The following is a 26721-nucleotide window of genomic DNA, read 5'->3' on the forward strand; positions in this document are numbered from 1 at the left end:
CCACACTCCCGTTAAACCATACACAAGTCCTCCTAGGTGGGTCTGAAGCTGTGTGTGAGTTTGGGGTCTCCTGTGCCAGCAGTGGAACCTGCAGCCTCACTCCCTGCCTGCCAGCAGCCAAATGCACAGCCCATGGCACAGATGGTGGGGCTGCCATCCCAGCCTGGTGCCTTTTGTTCTGGGGACATTTGGGCTAATTAAACTCCTGCTGAAGGTGTCTGCAGCTCAGGGTGAAGCCTCCTCTGACTGCAGTGTTCCACTGCAGAGGCAGGCACAGCTTCCAGACAGCACCACTGCTTGTGGACCCATCTGCAATGGTGGCACAAGGCCAAATGTGCAGGTGTGTGAGCTGCTCCCCAGCCCAGACCTCTAAATAACTTCAGAGGAATCTCTTTGGAATCATTCTGTAGCTTTTAAACATGCACTGGAATTAAATGAGCACTGCACACGATGTAAAAACTTTAACTAGTCCTGATGGGGACCAAACATCTGCCCTGATCATCTTTTTGGGTTATTTTTTTCTTCCTTGTTGTGTTGTATTAATGTATCAAAGGCTCTTAGTGTTACATTTGGCAAGCAAACACCCTGAAAGGGAGCCAGCTTAACCACCTTCTGAGGGAGGAAAAATAAATTTAGATCTCAAAGGAAGTAACTCCACTGTGACCTTGAACAAAACTTGCTCAAATTAATAAGGGAAAAAAAACCCTAAAAACAATTAAAAAAACCCACCCCAAACCAAACACAACTTGCAAGGAGTCTTGGCCAGTGAGGTCCCTTGATCTGGCACAGCCTTTCCACCCCTATCACATGTGTGACACAGGCTGGTGTGACCAATATGAGCCCCAGTACGTACCTTGCCTATTTCACTCTGCAGCTTGTACTGGTTTAATTGCACACAGTCCTGCAGATCAAAAGGAGAACATAATTAGAGTATTGGTAAAGGAAATGACTGAGTTTGAATCAGGTTCAAGTAGCAGCAGAGTGCTAAATAATTAAAGACTTAATCTTACTTAAACTGGTGTATGTTACACTATAAACACTGCTGGTTTTTTTTCGCTCTTTTTTTTTTGACAACCCAAGACAAAACAATTATGGGCTGAATTCTCATTCTGTGCTGGTGTGAAACCACCTCAATTCCCCAGCACTGCCCTAAGCTCAGCCCAGGGGGAGTGACAGCAGCCCCTGGCCTGTTCACATGAACCCTCTGTACTGGGCTGTGCTCAGTACCAGGCAGGAAATCCCTGTCCCAGCTTCCCCAGGCTTTCTCAGCCTGGCAGCATCCCAGCATCCAGCCCAGGGTGACAGCATGGACCTGTGCCCTTCCCACCACCAGCCTGGCAAAGACAGGGCCACTCTGGCTGTGGCTGCACCCAGAGGAGCCCTCACCTGGGGCATGGGCTGTCCTTCCAGGTGAGCTCACACAGCCAAGTTCCTCTGCCATGCAACACAAACAATGGATTCCCTTCAGCTGGTATGGTATTGGCCAAAATAAATCAGCCCAGAGCAGGTCTGATCTCTGCTGGCAAAGATTCCAGCCCTGAAACCCCACAGGGTGGGGATGTGATGATGGATGCTGAGCTCCTGCACACAGCAGGAGCAGCAAAGGGGGAAAACAAGGTAGAACTCAAGATCCACGCAGCCACCTGGTGTTAAACCCACCCTTCTTTTGGAACTGTACAGCCTAAAGGAAAAGCAGCACGGTGAGAGGGCCCATGGGGCACAGCACAGCACAGCACAGCACAGCACAGCACAGCACAGCACACACCCCTTGCTGCAGAGCTGAGCTCTGCTGGGATCTGTGCAGTGCTGGCACCGTGGGCTGCAGTGCAGTTTGCTCCTCACTGAACACAGCACTGAACTGCATTGCAGGGGGAGGAAGAGCCCCCAGCTTGGTGGAGTGAGGAAAAGGAGGAGTTTCCAAGCCCAGGACATGGTGTGGGCTAAGCCTTAGATGGGAGGCACTTCCCAAGCCTGCATTTTGGAACGTTTCTCCCCAAGACTGCCAAGCACTAAAGCAGGCTGGAAATTCACAGCCAGCCTCTGCACTTCTTTGGGAACAAAGCTGATATAAAACATGCAGACAGGTAGATTAGCCTTCCCATAAACCTCAGAATAGCCCTGCCATCTACAGAAGGAGCACCACAACATAAAAGCAGTGCCAGATGCCTTCAGTCCATTTGTAAGGACAGGGGTGTAAGAGTCCCTGCCCCGGGCAGCATTGCCACCAACAGCAACACTCCTCTGCCTCTCAGGACCCAGCAGAGGTGTGGGAGATGATGATTTTGACTCTTCTCCATCACCAACTAGAAAACATTCCTAATGCTCCTAACTCAAGAGATCATCACAATAAAAAGTAAAGAAATGGGGGACTGTTGACTCTTAAAGCCTACAAATCATGGCTTGTCAGGAACACAAGGAATGGTTTAAATCTTGATTTTATTGCCAGGGAAGGAAGTTTTTTCCACCTCCTTGACAGGGAAGAGCAGCTAGCTGTGAGTAATGGGGCCACAGCAGTGTATTAACTCTGCTGTTAGCAAAGCACTTATCTTTGCAAAGGTAAAAACCAATCCATCAGAACTAGGAGCACCAAGAGAGGAGAAAGCATGACCCAGCAAAAGCCAAGATGTAAGGCACGAGGGGCCTGAAAGGATGCCCCTACCCAAAGGAGGGGGCAGCATGCAGGAACCCGGGGTATGGACAGTGTTGAGGCTGTGCTTTGCATCCTGGTGATTTTCACAGATTCAACAAGAACACTTTTCTGATGATGTCTCTTGTCCTGGCTTCTCTGTGCTCAACTCTGTACCCCTTGCCTAGTCCTGTGAAACTGCAGTGCTGCAGAGGGTGAAACACCCACTGGAAAAGTGATCATTCCTCCAAGAAAGCCTCCAACAATCTCACACCTCCTGCTCTTCAAACCAGCAAGCTTGAAATGACCAAGTCTTGCTATGAGGCCTCCTCCCTGAGCAGGAGCAGACACAGCATTTCACACACAGCCATCGACTCTGCTCTGCACCCAGTACCTTGTTTTAATCTCTAAAGCACCAAGTGCTGCTTCTTCTTGCTCAGACTGCCAAGGAAGCCATGGTGGCATCTTTTCTCTCCCTCCAGAAGGAGCAGAGCCCTTTGTGAGGGATGCAGTGCATCCATCCATCCATCCATCCATCCATCCATCCATCCATCCATCCATCCATCCATCCATCCATCCATCCATCCATCCATCCATCCATCCATCCCTCCCTCCTCCTCACAAGCAGAAGGGACTGTGCCTTATCCCTGTGTCCAAGCCACCAATTCCTTTGACTCTGACCTTCTCATCATCCCTCTGACCAGAAATTACCATTCTTATCCCCCACCAGACTGATCACCTGAAGCATCTCCCTTGTGTTTCACTGCTGCCACATGGAACTTGTGACACCTGAACCCCCATCTTTAGGGATAATTTTTTGAAAGGGGTGGATAACCACTGGGAGGGAACACCCAGCTAGGGCCCAAGGGAAAGGCAATGACAAGATGTGCAGCACAGCCTCCCAGAGTGACACTCCTGTCACCACATCCCTTCCTGGCCCACACTCCCATTGCTCTCCACTCAGATAATTCCTGATGGGAAGCACAACCACTTCAGCTTCTGCTGTGCTTCCAGCACTTCAGCTGAACACAGCAAAAATCAAACCAGATTATAAGTGCTTTCTACATTTTTCCCCTTGCTGAAAAGACCATAATTCACCACTGAAGTGACTCCTGCCACGTGTTGCTGCAGACTGGAAGGGTTGTTATTCTGTTATTTGGTTCTCTTGCAGGAAGTGGGATAATTGTCCTATTCCTTTATCAGAGAAAAACACCTATCTCTGGGCCAAGTGTTTCTGTAAGATAACATTGTACAGTTCTCTTGATTTCATCACGCCAATGTATTTGCAACTGCTGATAAATACAAACTGAGCAAGAACCTTAATGAGATCCTTTAATGAAAAGCTGTCACCAAATTAGACTCAGCCAGTCCAAGTGTGCAATAATTGTTTCACCTTAAAAAACAAGATGCCCCCTGTGTTAACATGTCCAAGGTATTAGTCAAGAGAGGAAGAGGTGGGAGGGGAAATCAATGCCACAGAAAACAAAAATTGGTCAAAAATCATAAAGCACAGTGCAGTCCAGGCCCAGTTCCAGAAATCCACTGTGGCCATCATTGGGTGACAGAAGCCCTGAGAAACTGAGAATTGAGCCTTTGCTGTCCCAGGGAGATGCATGGATGGGAAGGCAGAACCAGAGCAGATTTCCAAAATGAGACATTTCTGAACACAGACTGCCTATAATGGAGAATACATATATAATGGAGAATTTTGTACCCTAAACAAAGCCAAACTCCCCAATCTGAAAAGAATTTTCAGCAATTCAGAGATACACCTTAAAGAGAGGCATGGAAGGAAAATGAGGAAACAGTGCTTTAAACTTATCCTGCCTAGAAGGGGAAGTGAAGGCAGTTCTGAAAACAGGCAAAATGAAAACAAAAGCCAGAAAATGGGTATTAAGGGGAGCAATGGATTCAAATTAGAAAGCTGTTCAGGGACAGAGAAGGACAGACAGAAATCCCAGACCTTGTAGTAGTAAGAAAATAAACAGATTTTGAAACAACATCCAAAAAGAAGTGCAAAAAGCAAGCCCAGCCCTGCTGCACTGCAGTGGCCATGGCTGGGCAGAGAGCTCAGCACTGGGGCTCACCCACCTCACACCCCAGAGCTGATGCAGGAGCCTGGGACTCGTGGGACCAAGGCTGACCCTTCCCAGCCCCTCTCCAGCTGCAGCTTTGGGCTTCCTCCTTCTCTCAAACATTATCCTTGGACAAGTTGGAAATGTAACTTTAAATAAAGGTTGATTAATCCAGGGAGAAAAAATAAGCAATGCTGGGGAGTCTTCTTTGAAGAAATGTTTTCCAAGTATCTTTAATCCTTTTCAAGAGCTCCAGTTTGAACCATAGTAAGGCCTCTAGAAGAAATAAATCTGGGGGACTTATGGGGCTGCATGGAGAAGCTCTCAGCCCATGCTCTGGTCCCACCTGAGTTTACCTTTGTGCTCAGCAAGGAAATCACTTTATGAAGAAAACCAGGCAGCTCCCAGGCCATGGAGGAATGTGAGACCTGCATCAGCCAAGCACCAAGGCACTGCCTCCCAGCTCTTGACACCAGTTGCTTCAAACCAGTTGGCCAAACAAGCAGGAAGCTATGATAAAGATGGGGAAAACCAAGGAAAGAAAGGACAAAGAAGTGATTTATTTTCCATGCCTCTGCAGTAAGCCATGGACATTCAGCACAGGAAAATTCCCTTTGTCAGCTCGTTCTCCTCCCTGCATCTCCAGGGAGGGAGAAGGCACTGGCCTGACTCATCCTCTCCACTCCTGCTGAAGCACACATAGCTGCAGCTGATTCCCACAACTGCAGGGACACCTGGAACAGTGTCCAGCTCATCCCAGAGGTGGACACACAACGTGGAGACCAGGACAGGGAGAACTGGGATTCAGGGAGAGGAAGGGAACAAGTGAAATGGAAAGGAAATTAAGCTGGAAGAGATTGGAGAAGAGACTGTGTAAAGCAATTAACTGTGCTGGCAGGTCTGGGGAGAAAGCCTGAAAAAAAGACATCTTTGATTCTTCTCCTAGCCACTCTTCAAGTAACTTGGCTAACTAAAAAGGTTACTTTAAAACAGCAGAACTTTAAAAAAACAAACACACAAAAAACCTAAACCCACCAGCATTGCACTTCCAAATGCCTCATTCCAACATGCAGCACCTCTCTCACAGATCCAAGACCTGCTGTTATAGAAGCTCTGTCAGACACACAGGGACAAGTTGCCCATGTACAAATATCTTCAGAGAGTCCTTCCCCAGTACAGACAAACACCAGGGCATCATCTGGGCAGCAAAGCAGAAGCTGCTTTTAGCAGCCTCTGGAAAATCCTCTCCTCTTGCCTTGCTGCCAGCACTGAGCAGGAGCTGGGAATGTCACATCAACAGAGGCAAAGTGTGCCTGAACTCTGGGGCCTGTGCCTCAGCTCTGCAGCTTTATGTACCCTTAATAGCTTCAGCTTAATCACTGCTGTGCCACAGCTAAAGGCAAAGCCATTCCCTTGTCAGAGCAAAGTTCTGATAGGCAGAAAGGCAGCAGAAATCCCATCAGGCACTCCTGAAGCACTGAGAGAACCTTCCAGGCCATAGGCCGTGAATAATCTCAGAAAGGAGGGGAACAAACAGGGAACTTTTAAAATTACAGATCATTTTTTGATAGAGAAATGACAGATCAGGTTAATTAAGAGCACAGTAACACTGTAGGGAGAGCAGAACACTTCTCTGGCAGAGTTAAAACTGCAGACCCAGACTTGTCAGCAGTGGCTGCAAGACACCAGCAGCTGCCAGCTCTCTGTCCAAGGGCAGTTGGCTAATTGGTGTCCCTGGGAATAGTCTTTGTGCAACACAACAAGCCCCGGCCCTGCTGCAGCCCTGCCAGCCCAGGAGCTCCCACCTGCCTAAACAACAAATCCAAAAGCTGTGCTCAGAAGGCAGGTGTCTGTGGAATAGGTCCCAGTGACAGGACAGCCCCAATTCACTGCCTGCTGCTGTGATAAATCTTGATAAATCTTTCCTCAGTCTCACAGGCTCAGCTTCAGCTCTTGTACCTCTTGATCCCTGAACAGAAGTTTTCCTCCCAGCCTGTGAACAAGTATGAAACCAGCATTAAAAAGCTCAGCAGTATGTCTCTAAGAGAACACAACGTTCTTCCATAATTCATCAGTGAAGGCAGAGCACTCGGCTCTGCTGTATCCCCATGCTCTGTCCCTGCACAGCACATCTCTCCATTTTTTCTGCAGATCAGTCCAGGATGCAGCATCAGTGACAGCCAGGCACTGAGCTGCCATCCTGCAGGAGAAGGAAGCAGACTCGGTCTGAGATGGTTATCAGCACCACAGGAAATTGTGACATGCAGCTGTGCCATCCATCCCTGCTCCTGACAGACAGTGCCTGCACATGGGGACTGATAAAGCCTGAATGCTCCTGAACTTCATCTCCAGCTCTGCACAGACTGTGACTGACCCAGGCAGGAGCTGGAGCAATGGATGTTCTGCTACTGAAAGGCACTGACTGAGGATGCCAGAAACCCAAAGCAAGGAGAAAGAACCAACTCCAAAATGGCTTTAAGCAGTTGAGAGGCACTGACTGGAACACAAATGTGCAGCTTGCCTAGAACAAGGTGTGCAACAGAGCCATTTGCAGGCAGGTCAGGGCAATGCTGGGCCTGCTGAGCTGGATCTTGGCAGTGACCCAGCAGCCCCACTGAGGGTCTGCATATCAGAGCCACCAAGAGACACCCAGCAGCAGCTGCTGCCAGTGGGAAATGGATTTCTCATCATGGGCTGATTTCATCTCCAATAGGACCAAAAGCCTCAACGTGGAGGCCCTGGTAACTTTTAGAATGCCTGACAGAGAACTAAAGACCTGCTCTCTGTTTCTTTCAGAGTTCCCTGCAGTCTCTCTCAGCTGCACAGGACTGGCAGTGCCTCTCACAGCCACCAACACAACCCTTCAACAGCCACTTGGCAGAAGCCGTGGTGACACTGGAGCTGAGCTGTGTGCAGGCTGCACACTCACCTTGCTGTCACACACCGCTCAAATTTTGCCCTGTATCCAAGCATGCATTTTCCTAATCCTTCTGTTCCTTATAGGGTACAGATGCCATCCCTATAAGGTGGGAAGGAGCAGCATTGTGCTCTGTGAGGGCAAGCACCCACCTCAGAATGTTCCCAGCTCACCCAGGCTCCCTTCCCACTCTTACACAGCCATTCCCCATTAATATGGATGATGGTTTCCAGAGAGCACAGCTCTGCTCACAGCACCTCAGCACTGCTCTCCCAGTGATATCACAGTGGCCATGAAAAAGGCAGCACTGTGTAAAGAGCTGCTGCAGGAGCAGGGACACAAGGGCTCCACATCTGCATTTCAAACCAAGCACTTCCCACCCCCAGGCAGCAACCCTTGCTCCGCAGGATGCAGATGCTGTGGAAGGGGATGGAGTACTTTGAATTTGCTTGCAGATGGGAATGTGCCAGTCACACTTGACTGCAGTTATGTTGAAAGACTTCAGAAAAGCCTCACTCCTGGCACAGTCACAGCACTGCAGGATGGGAGAGCTGGCACTCAAGTCACGTCCTGCTTCCAAGAACTGGCTCCTTTCCCTCCCTGCCTCCCTTATTAAAGCATATGGCTGCTGTCAAAGAAGCTGCAGTCTCTGCAGTGCACCTCCTGCATGTATCCTCTTATCAGCAGGGGCTGCACCACCCATCCCACAGCTGATGTGACTTGCACAACTCCCCAGCTGATTTGGTGTGCACCAAAAAACACCCACTTCTCAAAAGGGAAATGCCAAGCCACACTGATGTTAAGCTCCAGGTCCCTTGGGCCCACACTGGCAGAAGTCTGAACCCCAGTGATGTGGGTCCCTGCATTGCTCTGGTCATGACACTGAGCAGTGTGGTCTGAACAGCCCCCCTGCCCTCCCCACTACAGCACATCCAGCACTGGGAATTGCAACCAGCACCCACTCCCATCAAGACACTGGACCACTGACAGCTGTCACAGCTCCTCCAGGGCAGGTCTGGGACCAGGAAAGCAGCTGCAGAACAACCACAGCCACCCAGACACCCCTCTGAAGGACAGCACGGTCACAGCCTCCCCTTACCACTGCTGTCACAAATGCTTTAAAGAGAAAAGAAAACCCTGACAGGAGCCAGGCATTTAAGCTCTTTATAAAATTAAATCGTGCCCTCAATTATGGCAAAACACAACAGTAGATATATAATCTCCAGAAGTTTAAATCCATAAAATACCATCAGCAAAGCTGCTGTGACTGGTGAATTCCCTACAGCAGAGCAAAGTCTTCTGGCCACTGCCCTTTCTCTGAACAACCTGAAAGAATTCCTGTGTGCCACCATGACACAGGGGTCATGGTCCCCTAACAGGACTAGGCCAGGCAGGTGAGGGCTAAAGGAGCCAAATGTCAGGGCCAGGGCTACACCCAGCAGAGCTCTCCCATTCCAAGCTAGTATGATCCCTGGTTCCAAGGATTTTTCCAGCCCCTTAGAAATAACAGTACTTTCAGGTCTACTACTCCAGAAGACTGAGGGCTCCCATTACCACCAGAGAAAGACTTACCTTAGCTCAACACCTCAGCTGTAGGGGAGAACATGCCTACCTCAGAGTCTGATATGGAGACACGATGGGACTCGATCGTTGGTCTCCTGATTATACGTGGTGATGGCCCTGTGGCATAAGGACCACAGCCTGGAGGGTTGCTAGAAGCCAAATAACCTCCTGATGATCTTTCCTGAAGGGACAACTTCCTACTTGATAGACCAGGTCTAGTTAGAGGTCTCTTGGGAACATGCCTCAAGTGAGCATCTTCTGACTGCTGGGAAGGCAGAAATTCATTGATTCCCACGTCACTGCTGACCCCATTTCTTTGGATGTCCTTTACGTTATCAGAAAAGACCGTGTCATTTTCTTCAGGGTTGTCTTCACCATTTTGGTCACTTCTGTCTGGGACACCAGACACATCTATGGCTGCCACCCTCTCTACCAGTTCAGTCTGTGTGTCCATGCCTCCATCTGTGACATTTCCTGGAGAGTCTCCCATGGCTGTGTCCAGCTCGTTTGGTCTCAAATGGCCACGCAGAGAGCAGTGATGTTAGGGCTCAAAGGCTCCATGAAATATCTGAAAAGAATCACAAACAGAGGTAAACTGAATAATAATGTGCACTCGACACAAACATAACCAGTCATTTCTGGCTTCTTCCAGCATGCAAGAAAGTGAAGGCAAAACACTGGCAGGCACAAGGTACAAACACTCAGATTAAAAGGCAAACCCAGGCATTGAGCTAGACAGGAAAGAGATAAAAATGAGATTTTATCTGATGTGTAACAAGTGACACAGCTAAAGAGAACTTCTCCTTCTGTAGCCAGACCTACAGCCAACCAGAGCCTACAAAACTGGGAGAAGCATCCCAACAACTGAGGGTCAAGGGTTGAACTTTCAACCTCTTGAATTCGTATTTATGGGATACAAGAGCTTCTGGCATGTACTCAAATCCAACAAGCATAACAACAACTCCACAGCCATGTAGGGCTCCCCAGTAGTGTCTCTGCTGCCCTGAAGGGCCCTAGAGAGTGAAGCAAATCTGGTTCCAGGGCTGCCCCTGGCCCTACACAGCTGCAGTCTGTGTGCAAACACAAGTTCATCTTGCTGTCCACCGTGTATAAAAACTACAGTGAGTTGCAAATCAACAATGCTTAATGATTAAAGTGTGGTGGGAATCAGTTTTGTCTTGGGAAAAGACCTACAGGACACAAAAGTGCAATACAAGGCTAAAACTGCTGCATAAAATCGCTGTTTCCTGGATGCTAATTTCAGTCTCAATTTAAAACAGATTTCAGTCTTCCCAGCACAGTGCAGAGCAGGAAATGATCCTCTGCAGCACATGGCTGTCAACACTTAATCACCTCTGAAGATGCAGCACTGCATCATTTCATCCCTCTGCCCAGCTTCTGGGGATAGTGGGGGAGTACTTGACTTCACTCACAGCATCCCAGCCTGCATCCAGTGAATTCCAGAGTAGGCTTAACCCTGAAGTATTGCAGCCAGTGGTTCTCTGTATTCAAAGCAGGTTGTGCATAAAACCCCTGCGAGCCAGGTGACACTTGCATCTACATTTCATTTACATGAGGACAGGGTGGGGGTGAGCGAGTCCAAAGAGCCCCGTCCAGCATCAGCCTGGGAATACACACAGCCCTTGTCAAGGAGCTGAGCTGGGCTCCAGTGCTCAGTTAAACACACTACAGTGAACTCTGCTGCACAGGGATGGCCTCCTGAGTCCCCCATGGCAGCCAAGCTCAAACAACCTTTGACATCAATGAGAAAACCAGATTAAGATCTTGACTGGAGGCTTCACCCCAGGTCATGTGCCAAGCACAGGGATACACGCTGTCACTGAAAGGGAATACCCAAATCTAAGATATTCCCCTCCACATCCCACTGTTCACCTCCTTTCCCCTCTCCTGTCTTTTCTGCAGGCTTGCTTAAAACAAATTGACAGAAGTGTCACTCACTCAAAACACTAATGAAATGGTGAGATCAGCTTTAAAAGCTTCTATTAGAACTATATTTAAACATGTCAATCCCAAAGCACAAATCCCCTTTGGAGCCAGGGTGCAGGCACTGGGGGGGCTCTCAGCAGTGAGGGAAGGGGTTTGGGGTTCAGTCCAGCACACACTGCACGTGGTCCCACAAACCCTCTGCCAGACCTCCCTGCTCTCCAAACCCCCAAACCCAGGCTGCAAACCAGCCAGCCAGCACTGACCCTTCAAAACCCATTTGTGAGAAGCCCACCAGGCATTTGCTGTCTGCAAAATGCTTTTGTGAAGTCTGGAAAGCTTCTGAGCTAAGCAAGGAGCATCAGGGTCAGGGCAACTGCAAGCCTGCAGCCACCCCAGTTCCTCCAGAGCCTGGGGAGCAGCCCATTCCCCAGTGACACACCTGGGATTCCCCAGTGGCACACCTGGGATTCCCCAGTGACACACCTGGGATTCCCCAGTGACACACCTGGGATGCCTGCATGCTGGGCTGTAGGGGAAGCTCATCACAATCAGTCCAGCCCTGCCTGTGGATCAGGGCTTCCCAGGGCTGCTCTGCATGGCCAGGAGAGCACCAGCCACATCCCTGCTGCCAGCAGCCTCTGCCAGGGCTGGGCTGCAGCTCTCCTGGCAGCCTGGGACACCACAGAAATCATTCTAAATGAAGGGAAGGAAGGAGCAAAAATGCTTCCATCATTTAACCCAGCTTGCCCAAGGGATAGGAGGAAGCACCCAAGGCCACCCTGCACTCAAAGCTGTTTCTTCTGCCTACAGAGAAATAAAACCGAGGCCCTTCCATGATGCAGCTTTGGCCCCTGGACAGTCACAGCTCACCTCGCTCCTGGGCAGCACCAGGAGGAAAAGGACTCTGCACCCAAAGCCTGCAGCTCCTACACCTTCCCTCCTCCCACCACAAGGCTGTCAGGAAAATTAATCCACAAACACCAGAGGTTTATGTCCAAAAAGGAGACAGAGGAATCCTGTAACTTTATTCGAATAAAAGGAGAGGCCATGGGGCATTCCCCTTGGAGTGTCTCAAATTTTTGGAGGATAAAGCCTCCTTTTTATCCCAATTTCCCGGCCACATTCCCCTCTTTCTTTCCCCATTGCTGAGGTACTTGAGAGGCACAGACTTCCCAGAGCACCTGATACCTAAGATTCCCCTTTAATGTACAACCCTCCCTTTTAATTTTTTATATAGAATTCATGGTTTTTCCCCATTGCTTCTTTCATCTTTCAATATCCAATTTCATTTATCAGCAAACCTACAGTTTGTTTGTAAAGGCAAATACCTTTTTTTCCATTCATCAATCAGTGGAATCCTTCCCATTGTTTCTTTTATCTCTCAGTGCTGGTTTTATCTACCAGCAGACCCACAGCTTGTGTGTAAAGACAAATCCATAATTCCTCTCAAGGTTTTCCCCATACATAGGAGCAAGGGGAAGGAAGAACCTGCCCATGTTGCTGTGTGCCTGGGTGTGAAAGCCCACAAACCTCCCACCTGGACTGAATATTTGTGAGTCTCACACTGCTCAGCCAGCAGGAAGAAAAGGCCAGGAGCTCTGGGAAGAGCAAACAGTGATGCCTGTGTCAGTGACCTGAGCAGCTCCTCACCACCCAGACCAGGCACCCTGGGTGTCTCCTCCTCAAAAGCTGAAGCAAACTTGCTCAGTACTAACCCACAGCACAGGCTGCAAAAGAAATCTTCAGCTAACTGACAACTGAACTAGATAAACTGAAGATAAACCCCATAAATCAGTCCATCCCATCAAAACAGACCCATATATTGTTGAAACAAATAAAACAGTGCTGCTAAAAGCAGGCTAAAAAATCCAGCAAGACTTTAAAGAATATAATTGTTCATCTGTAGAGCTGGGCTTTGTTTCAAGTTCTGCTGTTTGAAGAATTCCTTTTCACTGATAAATCCTCCAAAACTGTATTGGAAAGCAAAGATTTCAGAATAAGCAAATCAGTTATGTGCAGCACAGTCTCATTGTGCATAAACTCAGTACAAAAGGCAACTATTAATTTCTGCAAGGCTAAATCAATGGTGGATTTGCAGTTTTTCAGGCTGTGGCACAACCACACCTTGCTGTGATGAGAAATCCCAGCAAAACAGAAATTCTACCATCACCAGCTCCCAGCTCCTGCACAGCTCTGCTGTCCCTGCTGATCCCCCACAACACTGAACACCTGCTGTAGAACAGAGGATAATGCTGCAGACACGAACTGAAACTGCAAACAAGCTTATATGAGCAAAATTAATTTACTTACAGATATCTTATTTACCATTTTTTCCCCTGTAGCCATTCCTCTGCTGCAGGCAGACTGCCACTTCAACCATGATTTTCACAATATATTTATCAAATGGCTGCACATGTTTCCCAGACTGGCACTGAGCAGAGAATGGTACAAAAAACCCTTTTGAAAGGAATATGATCCTGGAGAAAACCTCTCTGTATTTTATGTGGGAGTGGGAGATGAGCAGATGCAATTCGTTTTGCTGCTCAATAAAGTGTTCCAAAGCATTATTTGAAAAATAAAAACTGTAAATCTAGTTTACTGCCTGGTCCATCCTCTTGGCTAACTAGAAATGTTCCCTGAGCCACAGCAAACGCAGCTTCATTTCCCAAATTTGCTGCAGGCTGTAGAAAAGTGACTTGATGGCTTTGTTGCAGTTCCAGGTTAAGAGGAATGATGCTGCTTCTCCTTTGTGTCTCTGAGAACACACCTGCCACGTGCTGAGGCCCCAAGGGCCATTGCAGTGAAAGAATCCCAGTGGATAACAACTGTAATGAGCATTTGCACAGAAAGGGTTCAGGCAGAGATTCTGAATCAGAGACTTCAGATGCTCAGAGCTGGTATCCCCACAGGGAGCAGCAGGGATGTCACACCGAGAGCCTCCCTGCAGGCACCTCCTTTAGGTACCTTGGGCCACTCAAAACCCACAGGCACTGTCACAGAGAGCTCCCAAAGGTCACAGCAGCCTTACTCAGTGCTTTACTACCCAGCAGCAAGGCCAGCAATCAGGCCACGTGTTCCAATCAGAGCAATGGTCCATGGGCCAGCTGCCTGCAGAGGGGATGTCAGCACCATCACCAGCATCCATTAGCTCAGGGGATGTCACCACCATCATCATCATCATCACCATCACCAGCATCCATTAGCTCAGGGGATGTCACCACCATCATCATCATCATCACCATCACCAGCATCCATTAGCTCAGGGGATGTCACCACCATCATCATCACCATCACCAGCATCCATTAGCTCAGGGGATGTCACCACCATCATCATCATCATCACCATCACCAGCATCCATTAGCTCAGGGGATGTCACCACCATCATCATCATCATCACCAGCATCCATCAGCTCAGGGGATGTCACCACCATCATCATCACCATCACCAGCATCCATTAGCTCAGGGGATGTCACCACCATCATCATCATCATCACCATCACCAGCATCCATCAGCTCAGGGGATGTCACCACCATCATCATCATCATCATCATCACCATCACCAGCATCCATCAGCTCAGGGGATGTCACCACCATCATCATCATCATCATCATCACCATCACCAGCATCCATCAGCTCAGGGGATGTCACCATCATCATCATCACCATCACCAGCATCCATCAGCTCAGGGGATGTCACCATCATCATCATCACCATCACCAGCATCCATCAGCTCAGGGGATGTCACCACCATCATCATCATCATCATCATCACCATCACCAGCATCCATCAGCTCAGGGGATGTCACCACCATCATCATCATCATCATCATCACCATCACCAGCATCCATCAGCTCAGGGGATGTCACCACCATCATCATCATCATCATCATCACCATCACCAGCATCCATCAGCTCAGGGGATGTCACCATCATCATCATCACCATCACCAGCATCCATCAGCTCAGGGGATGTCACCACCATCATCATCATCACCATCATCCATCAGCTCAGGTGAGACCCTCCCCAGGAACTCCCTCCTGCCTGGGGCACATCTGGCAGCACACCCAGCCCTGTCAGACACTATCTGAAGAAGAATCTGCCCCGACTGCTGTCAACAGCAGCAGAAACTCCCTTTAAGGAGAGAAGCAGCATGTCCTGGGCTGGGCTGCCAAGTCCCGGACAGCTCCTCAAATGACATTTTAGAATTATCAGGTCAGCAAGTCCCTTCCAGAGTCAAAGCTGTCTCCTCACACCAAGCGACACAGAGTAGGAGCATTTCCATCCTGGAGTGTGCTCCCAGTTCTGCAGGGCTTTCCCAAGCACTCCTGCCCAGATATGAAGGAGATAATTCCACCCCCCCCATCCTGACCCCATCAACTCTTTATACATGGGGGAGGCACTTGCCCCAAGCCCAGGCAGCTCACTCCAATATCTTTGATCTGGAGAAATTTGAGGGGAACTTGGGTCCCACAGCCATGCACTGGAGCAACATCTGAGCTTGCCACAAACCCCACAAGCAGCTTGCAACACATGGAACTTCAGATAGAACACACCAGCCATCCATGGGTCTCCCTGCTGTGGTAAGAGAGCAGCTAGAGGGTTCATCTTCCCTGCAGTAATTAAATTCAGAGCATGTTGGCCTACATTTCAGCTCTGCCACCCCTGGCACACCAAGCAGGGCACTGATGCTGAGATTGCCTCCTGCCCATTTCCACTCACATTGCTGCTGCCAGGATTCAGGCCTTGGAAAAGCAAATGAGCTTCTTGGCATCTGTCAAAACCAGCTCCAGACATTGCTGGCCAAAAGGCAGCCCAAAGCAAGAGGCAAAGGACAATAAAAAGTTGCAGCTCTGTGAAGCTGAAAAGCAGCAAATCCCTGCAGTCTTTGCAGAGATAATGAAGGCAGGGGTACACCAGGCTGCTCATTTGGGGCAGTAATCACTTGGGTACTAATTTCTGACTAGAAGCAGAAGACATTAACACAACCTAAATGATAAATAAGAACATACTGTTGGTGCTCTTTGCACACACCCCATGTATTTGCTTTGTCCTAAGGCTCACAGGGCTCTTGTTTCAGGGCACAGATGAGCACATCTTGCTGAGAAATCACTCAATCCTGCTGTCATCCAGTCCCTCTTCTCTCCACAGCTCTTGGCAGTGAGCCTGGCTGTTGTGGCACAGCTGAAAATGAGATCTGAAGCGAGGTGCTCTGATGACTTGTGTGAAGCTCCTTGCACAGCTTTAACAGGAACCAGGGAAGGAGAAAGAACAGCAGCCTTTGCAATTCGAGCACTGTGTAGAAAATCTGAAAAGCAAGTTCAGACCCCTGCTCCTGCCAGACTTCTTAAATGACAACAAACATCTCCAGACCACGGTCTGGAAAATGCAGCATTCTACCTCCTCAGTGCTTTTCAAGAAAGGTTCCCTCCAAAGGGATGATGTTGGAACCCTGAAGCCTGGGAGTTTTAAATTTCCTGTCCTTTCTGGCACTGACCCTCAAAAGAACACTGCTTTTGATTTGCCTTGGAGAAGGCTTCCAAAATTGAGTGATGGAGTTAGAATCACTGGTGTATAGTTTGAGTGGAAGTGTGTAATTTCACATGGTGAAGGGTTTGGAATTTGGAGTTTTAGAATACAGTAACAGGTATGGGACAAGATGGAGCTTCTTGGGCGTTGGCTCATCTTCCTTCTTGTTCCTTCTTCTTCTTAGTTTTAAGTAATCGTTTTTGGTTGGATAGAAAATCCTGCAGTGGAGTCACAGGTCATTGGGTCAAAAGTATAAATAATAATGTTAACTTTTAATTAGATAGTTAAGCCTTAAAAGACCTTGTAACGAGCAAGACACAGCTCCATTTTCTTGCTTTTAGCTTGTTAGCTAGAAGTGCTGTAGAAATCACTGTACTACAGATAAAAATTAATAAACAACTGTGTCCAAACACAAAAATCAGTCTCTTGTGCTTCAATCCTGACTCTAAGTGAAAGCAGAAGAAAAAAGAAGCCAGCCACTAATATGTGCTACCACTAAAAGGGTTTTGGGGCCAGTTCTGCCCCTGAGCTACAGACAACAAGCACCCCAAGGTGCACAACTCTGTGCTTGTCCTGCTCTCCTCTCCTCTCCCTGAGAGGCCCCATCATTGAAGGCAGAATCTGGGTTTGGATCTGATGAAGGACTGATCCTTTCATGACCCTGGATGTAAAGTTCACAGGCACATATGAGACACAGGCTGAGCTCAGCAGTGATCTCCTGATACTATAATGTAAAAACCAGAAGCTACACACCACAAAGGCCATGTAACCACTTTTAAGAGCAATTAATACCATATTTAAAACATGTTTTGAAACTAGTCAGGATGCTGAACCAAGATCTTCAGTCTTCCCAACCTACAATTCAAGAGATAACAACCACCTTGTACACAGTCTCGAGCCTGGGAAGTTTTACAAAAGATTTCCCAACTGCATTATATTTCATCCCTTCATGTTCTAATTATATGGTTAAATACATTTGCATAATCAGATGCAATTACACTAATTGCATATATAAGCAATAATCAACCAAAAATTACTCTGAAGAAAAAAGTTTCTACTTAAGGAAATTTCTTTAACAAGAAAACATTGAGGAATGCCAAGTCTATCTAAGCAGGAGTGATATTACCATTAAACATTCCAGATAATGCAGGTGAAACAGGAGCCCTGGCAGGGCATTATCTGAGTGCAGCTCTGCTGGCACATTTTAACCATGTCTTTAGTGGGGACAACACCAAAGACCTGAAGAGGAGTTGTGCTCCTTTGTACTCAAGAATTGACTACAAATGACTTTGGTAAGACAGGTTTGGCTGCTGTGTTTTATTGTGTTTCACAGTAGAGGTTCAGCAAGACTTGTGGGCATCAGCTCCTGATGCTGGACTATATTCACTTCAGCTTTAATCTTTTAATGCTGTTTATCAGTGTATGAGCATCAGAGCTGCTTTTATTTTGCAAATTAGGGCTGGGAAAGCACGAGGAACAGGCAATGAGAGGCACTCAGCCCACATACCCCACAGTTTTTGCTTTCAGTGATGTCAGGTGCTGTGACTCACCATCTCTGCAAGAGCCCCAAGTGACCACAAACCTGCACAGCCCAGCACACAACTCCACACTGACTCTGGTGACTGCCTGAGGTCAGATTATAACAAATCCCTTTTGCCCTTGCGACAAGGGACACAAAAGCCCTGTGGTGGAAGGACCCTGGCCACTGTGCCAGCCTGATGCCAGCTCCTGACACCGTGGCACTGAGGGATGGGAGGATGGGGGAGGTTGGTGTGGGCACAAAGCCCAGGTCCAGTCCTGCCGTGTGACCACCAGCCTTACTGGGTGCTTTGCCTCAAATCCAAGTGACCCTAGGGAAAGCAGTGTGAAGGATTTTGGCAAGTTAATATGCACACACAGCCTGGACAACATGGAGACTCCTACTCAGAGGAGAACAAAAACCCATTTCTAAAGCTGCTCTCAGCCAACACCAACTCAGACCCCAGAGCCTGCCCACTCCAACCCCCTCTCCCAGTCACCACCAAGAGTGCAGGAAATACCCCAAATGCAACCTGCATGCTGCACAGGGAGAGCTGATCCCAGAAATCCAATGGAAAAGCAGCCTCCCAGCCAGCACCTGTGAGAGCACTTGGTGCTACAGCTTGAGGTGGGCACAGACAACATCAGCTCACACGGGAGGAGCCCATCTGGGTCAGTGCAGGACCTGTGCCACGCAGGGAGCAGGCTCCTGGGGCTGAACATGAGCAGGGGAGAGGAGGAGGAAGAGGAGGAAGAAGTGCCACGGTTTGCTGGGCTGAGAGGCAGCGTGATTCCCAGGAGAGGAGGCAGCCATGGCAGGGAGCACAGCTTGCTGGAGGTGGATTTAAACAGTCAGTGAGGGCGTGCTTCAAAAAATAACTGAGAATGCCAGATTATATTAAAGTTTCAAGGCTTAGATTATTTTTAAAATACTAACAAGTAAGGCAGTAGCCAGGCTCTATTGATTAATGAGAAAAATACCTGCCTCAGAAGCAGGGAGGCTTTAACATTTAGAGTGTTCATTGCAATAATGGCTTTCCAAACATCTGTACATCAGGTTAACAAAAAAGGTTTTCAGATGTTCTAAGGGAAGGGGTTGGTCTCAGGTGAGCCATCTTCTGCTGCAATCCTTAATGAACATCAAAATTGCCACAGAAGATGATACAGACTCATGTATCACTGTCTGTTGTGATAAACTGAAAATGAAGAAATCAACAGGACCTGAACAGCCTCTCAGTCTGCAAGGGCTAAGTCTAATATTCCACAGTGGCCAAATCCCCACTGATCTCTTGGGAGCAGAACTGGGCTTTCAAATCAAACCTGTCTCTAGGCCAGTGCAGTCCCAGTGCCTTTGGGTGGCTTTGCTGGACAGCAGGACCAGGGCACAGCCAGCACCTATGGACAGCACCTCAGTGGCACAGAGAGAGAAAAGGGAATAGAAGAGAAACAGAACTGAAAGCACAGCTCACAGCAACGAGCTCATGCACAGATTTGTGTGAACAGCCACAGCACAAGGCACGTGCCCTCTGGTTTTAGTGTAAGGTCTGGTTTTTAAGCCTGGTAAGCCCAGCCTGCAGCAAAGGCTGTGGAGCAGCAGGGAGCCTGCCAGCCAGGCAAGCCAGCTCTCACACACACACACACACCCCAATCTATCACCCTGAGGAACAGAAACCAAGTGCACACAACAGCTGATCTTGTGGGACTGCATCCTGCTTCCACAGCAGAGCCAGGAGATACACCAGTAATTAAATGAATTAAGGAGGAGGGAAGAAGCCACCTGGAGTTGTGCAGACAGGCTGCTGCTTTAGCAGAGTCTCAGCCCAAGCTGCACAGGACATCTCTGCCCTCCTCCCCAGTTTATTCATTTCACCAGCATATTTCTCAGCTCTGCCTGCCTCCCCTGCACCCACTAGCACCTTCTGTACTGACTGCCATGCCTAACTCTGCTTTCCAGCTGCTCACAGAATTCCTGGTGCTGCTCAATACATAAGAATCCAACGACAGAAAGCAAATCACTGCAGAACAATGCTGGTTATACAGTTTAAGAGCAGCACAGTGGGATGTGGGAAAGGACACATATGGATCATCAGTGCAGCAAAAGAATTCAGCATCAAACACCTTTGCCAGGCTCAGATCTCACAGCACAGACCAGCACTGTTTAAACAATTGTTTGAAAAGCATCCACAACAAGCTGAACAAGCCACCAGGCTGAACAAGTTCACATTTATACATGTCAGGCCTTAGAGGTTTATCTCCCCCCCAGAAAAGGGGAAAGCTTTCACTGCCTTTGAGAGATCTGGAGGTATTTCAGGAGATATATCAAGTTGCTTAGTTCTGTAAACTAGCTGAAGTGAAAAGTCCTTTCAGCATTTTAAAAACATTAATTTCCACCTGTTCCAGGATTACAAATCTACAATAAAAGTGTAAGCACAGAACACTGCAGGCTTTCTTCTTCCCAGCAGTTCAAACACGGGTAGAGATTTCTATTCAAGGTGATCTCTGCAAAGAGTTTTAACCAGGGAAATTATCCCAGCACCCATCTCTAAATTTCCATAGGCTGAAGGTCTTCATCAACTCTGCCAATCTGCATAGCCCCAGGCAAAGGGCAAAGCACAGAACTGCACACAAAGGCAAGGCAAAACCAGTGAACTCTGTACAACAAGACAAATGGACTTCAAATTCAGAGCTCGAAGTATCTGTTCTATTTCCACATGGATAACTTCCATCTTCTGATAATCCTCACGTCTTTAGAAACCCCAGGACTTGAAAACATGTCCTCAGATAACCTGCACAATATCAAAGGCAGCAGCAGCAGAGAGGCTCTGGACAGAGGGAACACAGAGGCTCTGGGGGATGAACAACAGATCCCACAGGAGTCAGAACCAGGTACACCACAACAATTACCCTTGTCATGGACACACAGCCCACACTTGGAAATGTAAAGGGTAGCAGGCTTCCCACTTCCTTTGAAGCCTTATACTTTAGCTCTTTAAGCCTAAATGCACTTTCAAAGCCCCCAGGTCAATGACTGGAGATTATCCAGGCAAAGGCTGCTAGGGAGAAAGCTGTTCTTTGAGTCATTGCAATGCTATCTCTGAAATTTAGGCTGATGACAACTCAGCATTTGTCAGAGTGAAAAAGGCTTTACAGCACCAAAGGGCCAACAGTAGTTCCCAGGTGCAGCTTTAGTTAAAACACGAATATGAAAATACCACCCCAGGGCACCCTAATTTCACCCCAGTGAACAGGCTGAACCCAGGCTGCCCAGGCTGGGGTTCCAGGCTGTCCTGGGACACCAAAGCAGTGCCTCTGTTCTTGTGGCTCAGAACAAGTGCTGTGCATTGTATTCAATCAGCTGGGCTCTTTCTCAAGTGTTAGAAATGATGCAAAGCCACGTAATTTCTGTAAAACCACAGGAGCAGTGGAAAAAGGCAAGTTTCTGGACACCAAGTCAGCAGGTGCAGGAGCAGAACAAGAAGGAAATCTGCTGACAAGGAGGTGTCCAGACAGTTTTGGACAAGCCAGGGTTCAGTGCTGCCTTGCATGCCCCAATGAGACACAGGGAGCTGCAGGTGCAGGACAGAGCAGGCACAGCCAGTGTCAATGGCACACGTGGGGCCATCTCCCTGCACAACCACAGCTCCTTCCAGCCTCCAGCCTGGGCTGCAGCACCTTCCTCCTGCTTACAGCAGGCAAAGCCAAAACCTTGAAAACAAGAGACTTAGAAGCCATCAACCTCCACAGGAATTTTGGGCTCCTCTCTTTCCTGCCCTGGGCTCCACTGCAGCTGATACCACTTCCAAATAAAACCTGAATTTGGCTGTGTGCTGCTAAAATTTTCAAGGCAGGGGATAGGCAAACACGGTCCAAGAGGGAAGGGTGGTAAGGAAATATGATCATATGTGCAATTTAATAGCAAGGAAAGACGTGTGGAAAGATGGGATGTGGTTTGCAAATGTACTTTGAGCATGGCTCACACAGCCTGGCCTGCTCCCTGCCCAGGAAGAGAGAAAAGAAGGAAAACTCTGAAGCCAATTGACTTGGGCACTGGGAGCAATACCTGATCCCAACAGCTGTATCCCATGTCCTGGAAGACATCCCCATGGTGCAGGTAGGGGTGCTGCTGGTAAATGAATTGCACTGCTCTGGCTACTCAGATATCCTTCTCCAGATGCTATGGGAAAAGAAATCAAAGAACAAGACTGGTAACAATGTGGAAAAACTAAGCAAAGCATGTGTTTAAAAGCCTTGCTGGCTGGCAGCCAGCGTGCTCAGCACCTTCCAGGCTGCACCCCAGAACTGTAAGTCTGTATGCAGTCACTGAGTTTCCCAACACACTGCTCACCTCTGTGATGGAGATGTTGGCTCCACTCCAGCAAAACACTTAAACACATTCTTGAACTTGAACTGTGCTCTCAGGACATCAGAAGGGATGATCACCCATGTGCAAAAGTGTGAACAACACGGAAAATCTCAGCCTAAAAAACGTGGAAATGCTCATAGGAGTGTCTGGGTAAATGTGTTTCACATGTGTCTAAAAGAGAGCTGCCCAGTTCCTGTGGGAGCCATCCCAGGGCTCCTTTCCCAGGAGCTGAGACCAACAACATTTTCTTCCACATTTACATTTTCTTAGGCTAGCAGGGCTCTTGTCGAGGCAGTATCAGAAACAACTCTCATTGCATTTATCCTCTTAGGAGGGGTCTACCTCCATCCATCTTCCTTTCACCAGTGCACGCTGCAGCACAGAAAGCTCTGAGTGGCCACTGAGGAGACAGGACTCCCTTGGAGGCAGCTTTTGAATTATCCTCACCTGGAAGGGCTTTCTGTTCAGTAACAACAGCAAAACACTAACATTATTACTACTACTACTACTATTATTATCATAATATTGTAATGTGTTAGTACCATTCTTCTGCCTTTGAGCAAAAGCAACAATAGGTAAATTCGTTATGTAAATTTTAAAAACATTTTAAAACAGAACACGAGAAAACTCTTCTTCTGCAATTAAGAGACAAAGCAAACTAGAAAATTTCTTGAGGAAGTGATAAATTCCTCTTGCCTTGAATTTTCTGAGAGGAACTGTTGATAAAATCCTCCACACCTGTGACCCAGGAGATGTAGCACAGACAACTATAGAAAACTAAAAACCTACCAGCCTGTGAATTGTCTGACAAAAGACACCCATGGGAAAACTATTTTTAGCTTTCCTTTCACCAGTTCTGTTTAACAATAAAATCCAATTCTTCAGCTGTTTTTGAAAATCTTGTCGAACACATTTCCATAGTCACCTGCCATGACCTACCTGTGTTTTACAGACAGTGCCTACTCACCAAGGGCCAAAACCACATTTACACAGAGGAGTTAGGGAGAGACACTCCTGCTCAGGGTCACCCAGACACCACCTCAATGGTCAGTGAGAGAATCCCAAATTTCTGATTCCCAAACTCTGCCTATTCATGCACCTTTGTACCCTTCCTATAACGAATATACCTTAGTAAGAGTAGATCTATAACAACTCTACACCATCATTCCTGACAGAAAGCAAAACTGGGCTCATGCTTTCACATCTGTTTCTGACAGTCAGTGCATCCCCATTTTCAGGATTTTAAGTGATAAGAGTTTAGCCACATCCAGCTTAGCAAAGCCTCTGCCTAAGCCAGCACCAAAGCCCCACATCACTCCCTGAGTGACTCTGTCACTTTGGCTGCAGCCCAGCCACATGGGTCAAGAAAGATGCAGAGATCACACTGTGCCACTGAGCTCAGCTGATCCACCAGGAGCCTGCATTAATCAGGAATTAGATCAGGAATTGCCTATATTATGTTTGTTGCAGGATGACTGTAAGATCAGAGAGATGAAAGATCAGAAAGAAGAAAAATCCAATAGGTTTACTTGCTATATAAAGCTTGCAGTGGATTACAAAGGAATTTCCCTAGGCTCTCAGATATGCTATTCACTTGCTTACACATGTACACGCTCCTAAACAATCATAACTCAATTTTTGGTAATAGAAAGAATATAATTACATATAAATAAAAGTTGAGAACAAGGTCTTATTTGCATAGCAATGTTGACTGTTTCAGGGGGCAGCTTCCATCTGAGGGTGCTTTTACTCACTGCTGGTGGCACACGAGATTGAGAATAGACTCAGACTTGCACCTACCCACAAAAGGGACTCACTAGAGTAGGCTGAGAACAAAGCTTGAGAAGTCTAATCTAAAGCCTGAGATCACTCTGCCTGACCAGGAAGCAAACAGCAAAATATAGGTCTCACATTGCAGTGGAATTCAGGCAAATCTCCTGGGATACACCGTACTCACAGACAAAGCTCATTCCTTTCCTGTCTGATGAAACAGTCTATCATGTTCTAGATACTATTAATTATCAAAGGCAGGGGTGGAAATTTTCAGCTCATCTCCACCCATCCCATTCTGGAAGCACCCAAAAGAGAATCACTTATTCTAAAAGTGACTAAGACATGACTCATCTGATGAGTAAGCACATTGGCTCTGGAAATCTTGTTCAATCCACGACCATATCCAAGTCATTTCATTACCTAAATCATTTATCCATTTCATACATTAATGCAGTAGCACTCCAAGGCCAGGAAGAAGCTCTTGTTTCCAACACCAGGCTAATTGCAGTTTATCTTATCCTGCTATGTTATAGACAGAGCACTGCCAGGAAACCCTGTGCTGAAACAGCAGAGCAAAACCTCATGGCAAGCCTGCATTATACAGAGCTCTGAAGGTCAGCTTTGGAGATGCCTCCAGCCTCAGCCAACACTTGAGTTAAGCTGTACTGGCACCTGCCACTTGTACAAAGGCAAACACAAGCCCTGCTCCTGGCAGCAGGATGCCAGCAGGGCTCTGTGCAGGCAGTGCCAGGACTGCAGCCAAACGCTTTCAACAGCCTCCAATTACCCTCCCAAAAGCTCTCATAAGAAGCTACAAAAGCATTAAGTCAAACCATTAATAAGGCTTAAAGATCTCTCCATTTTGGAGGAATATGAACACCTCACAAAGCAAAATTGCTCATCTTCACAAACATCCTGTGGGATATGTTCACAGGCAGGGAACTGTGCCAGGGAGAACATTCCCAAGAATTCATCTTAACAGACCCCAAGTTACCTTGATGCCTTTGTAATGCTAGCTGAAGATCCAACAGGAGATCTGATGTTCTGTGGCTGATGTTCTCCTGCCCTCTTCCTAAAATCCTCAGTGAGCAGGTCTGGTGTGTCCCTGGAAGGCCCCTGACACCTCAGCCCCGGGCACAGCAGCAGTGATGCAGCCAGCAAACAGCCCGGGCACTCCCTGAAATGATGAGTCTGTTTTACAGCTCACTGCACAGCCTTCCTTCAGGACTGCTCATTTCTCTGTGTTCCACCAGCACAGCACAAAAAGTACACTTGTAAGTGGAATAACTTCAAAGCACTAATTTAGGTTGTTCTGCACCATTCCACTGGCATCACACTATGACCAGTGTCTTGATACTGCATTCCCACAGCTTTAGGTTTTCTGAATCTTTACACAGACTCACAGGAGAACACAGCCAGGTTTTCACCTCAATGGCCAACCCTGTGAGCATCTGCCTTTACATAAACAAGGGTGAAAGAACACAGATTTCCCACCAGGGGATGAATTTGCAATTCACCTCTGCTGGACTATATATTAACAGTTGCCACCACCCACCTGCTTCCTCTGTGGAGCCAAGGCTCTGCCTTCATTATTCCCTTTGGCATTGAGGAAAACTTTTCATCCCTTTGCTCTAAATCCAGTGACCACAACTCAACCTCTCACAAACTGAAGTCAAATAACAGGATTTAATTCCATAAACACAGTCAGCCTTGGCTTCACAGCTGCTGTGCTGGTGTGGCCAGTGATCTTGCCCAAAAACATTAGACCATGTCTGCCCATGGCTCCTGACCACCTTTCTACATCCCACTTCCTTCCAAGAACTTCAAGTTCACCACAAAATAATCTACTAAAAGGGAAGACAACCCACCTCTGGAAGCTGAATGGAAGAAAACACAACAGGCTGGTCTGAGGATGAAGATGCTTATACACAAAGCAACAGCCCAGAAAAAGTTTGATGTTACCACAAAGCAGCAGCTGCCAGCACTGATGAAGGAGGATGAAAAGGCTGAAAATCTCCACAAAGGCTCCTTACAGCTGCCTGCAGGTGCAGGTACAAGATTAACACAGGATAAGTTGGTTTTCAGCACCATTACAGCAAACACCTCTGAAGCTGCAGTGGGCTGACACTCACCCCCAGAGGGTTTGGATGGAGGTCCTGGGACTGACAGCTCAGCTGTGACACAGCCCAGCTGCTCCCAGGATGGCACATGCACTCACAAACACCCTCCCAAACATCTGTGCACACAGGATAAAGGGAAGAGCTGCAATCCCACCAGCACACCATCACCCATTGCTCTCCATGGTGACTGAATTGGATGCACCAACAGTCTCCAGGAGGGAGGAAAACCCAACAGCCTGCAAGAGGAGTGCACAGCAACACAAACCCACTTCACACTGAGGCAAAC

General features: G+C 47.8%; 1 protein-coding gene across 3 annotated transcripts in view; it reads right to left on the reverse strand.

Moving 5' to 3' along the window:
• Nucleotides 1–26721, reverse strand: part of CAMKK1 (calcium/calmodulin dependent protein kinase kinase 1) — a 94491-nt gene that overhangs the window by 45186 nt on the left and 22584 nt on the right. For all 3 annotated transcript variants that reach the window (XM_088177080.1, XM_014888007.2, XM_088177081.1), the window contains exons 2-3: nucleotides 9231–9749; nucleotides 854–901 (exon numbers count right to left, since the gene is read on the reverse strand). In XM_088177080.1, coding sequence (XP_088033206.1) covers nucleotides 854–901; nucleotides 9231–9671 — 489 coding nt within the window. In that variant the 5' untranslated portion in view covers nucleotides 9672–9749. The remainder of the gene's footprint in view (nucleotides 1–853; nucleotides 902–9230; nucleotides 9750–26721) is intronic.

This window comes from Sturnus vulgaris, chromosome 21 (assembly GCF_052056855.1).
Source record: "Sturnus vulgaris isolate bStuVul1 chromosome 21, bStuVul1.hap1, whole genome shotgun sequence".
Lineage (NCBI taxonomy): Eukaryota > Metazoa > Chordata > Aves > Passeriformes > Sturnidae > Sturnus > Sturnus vulgaris.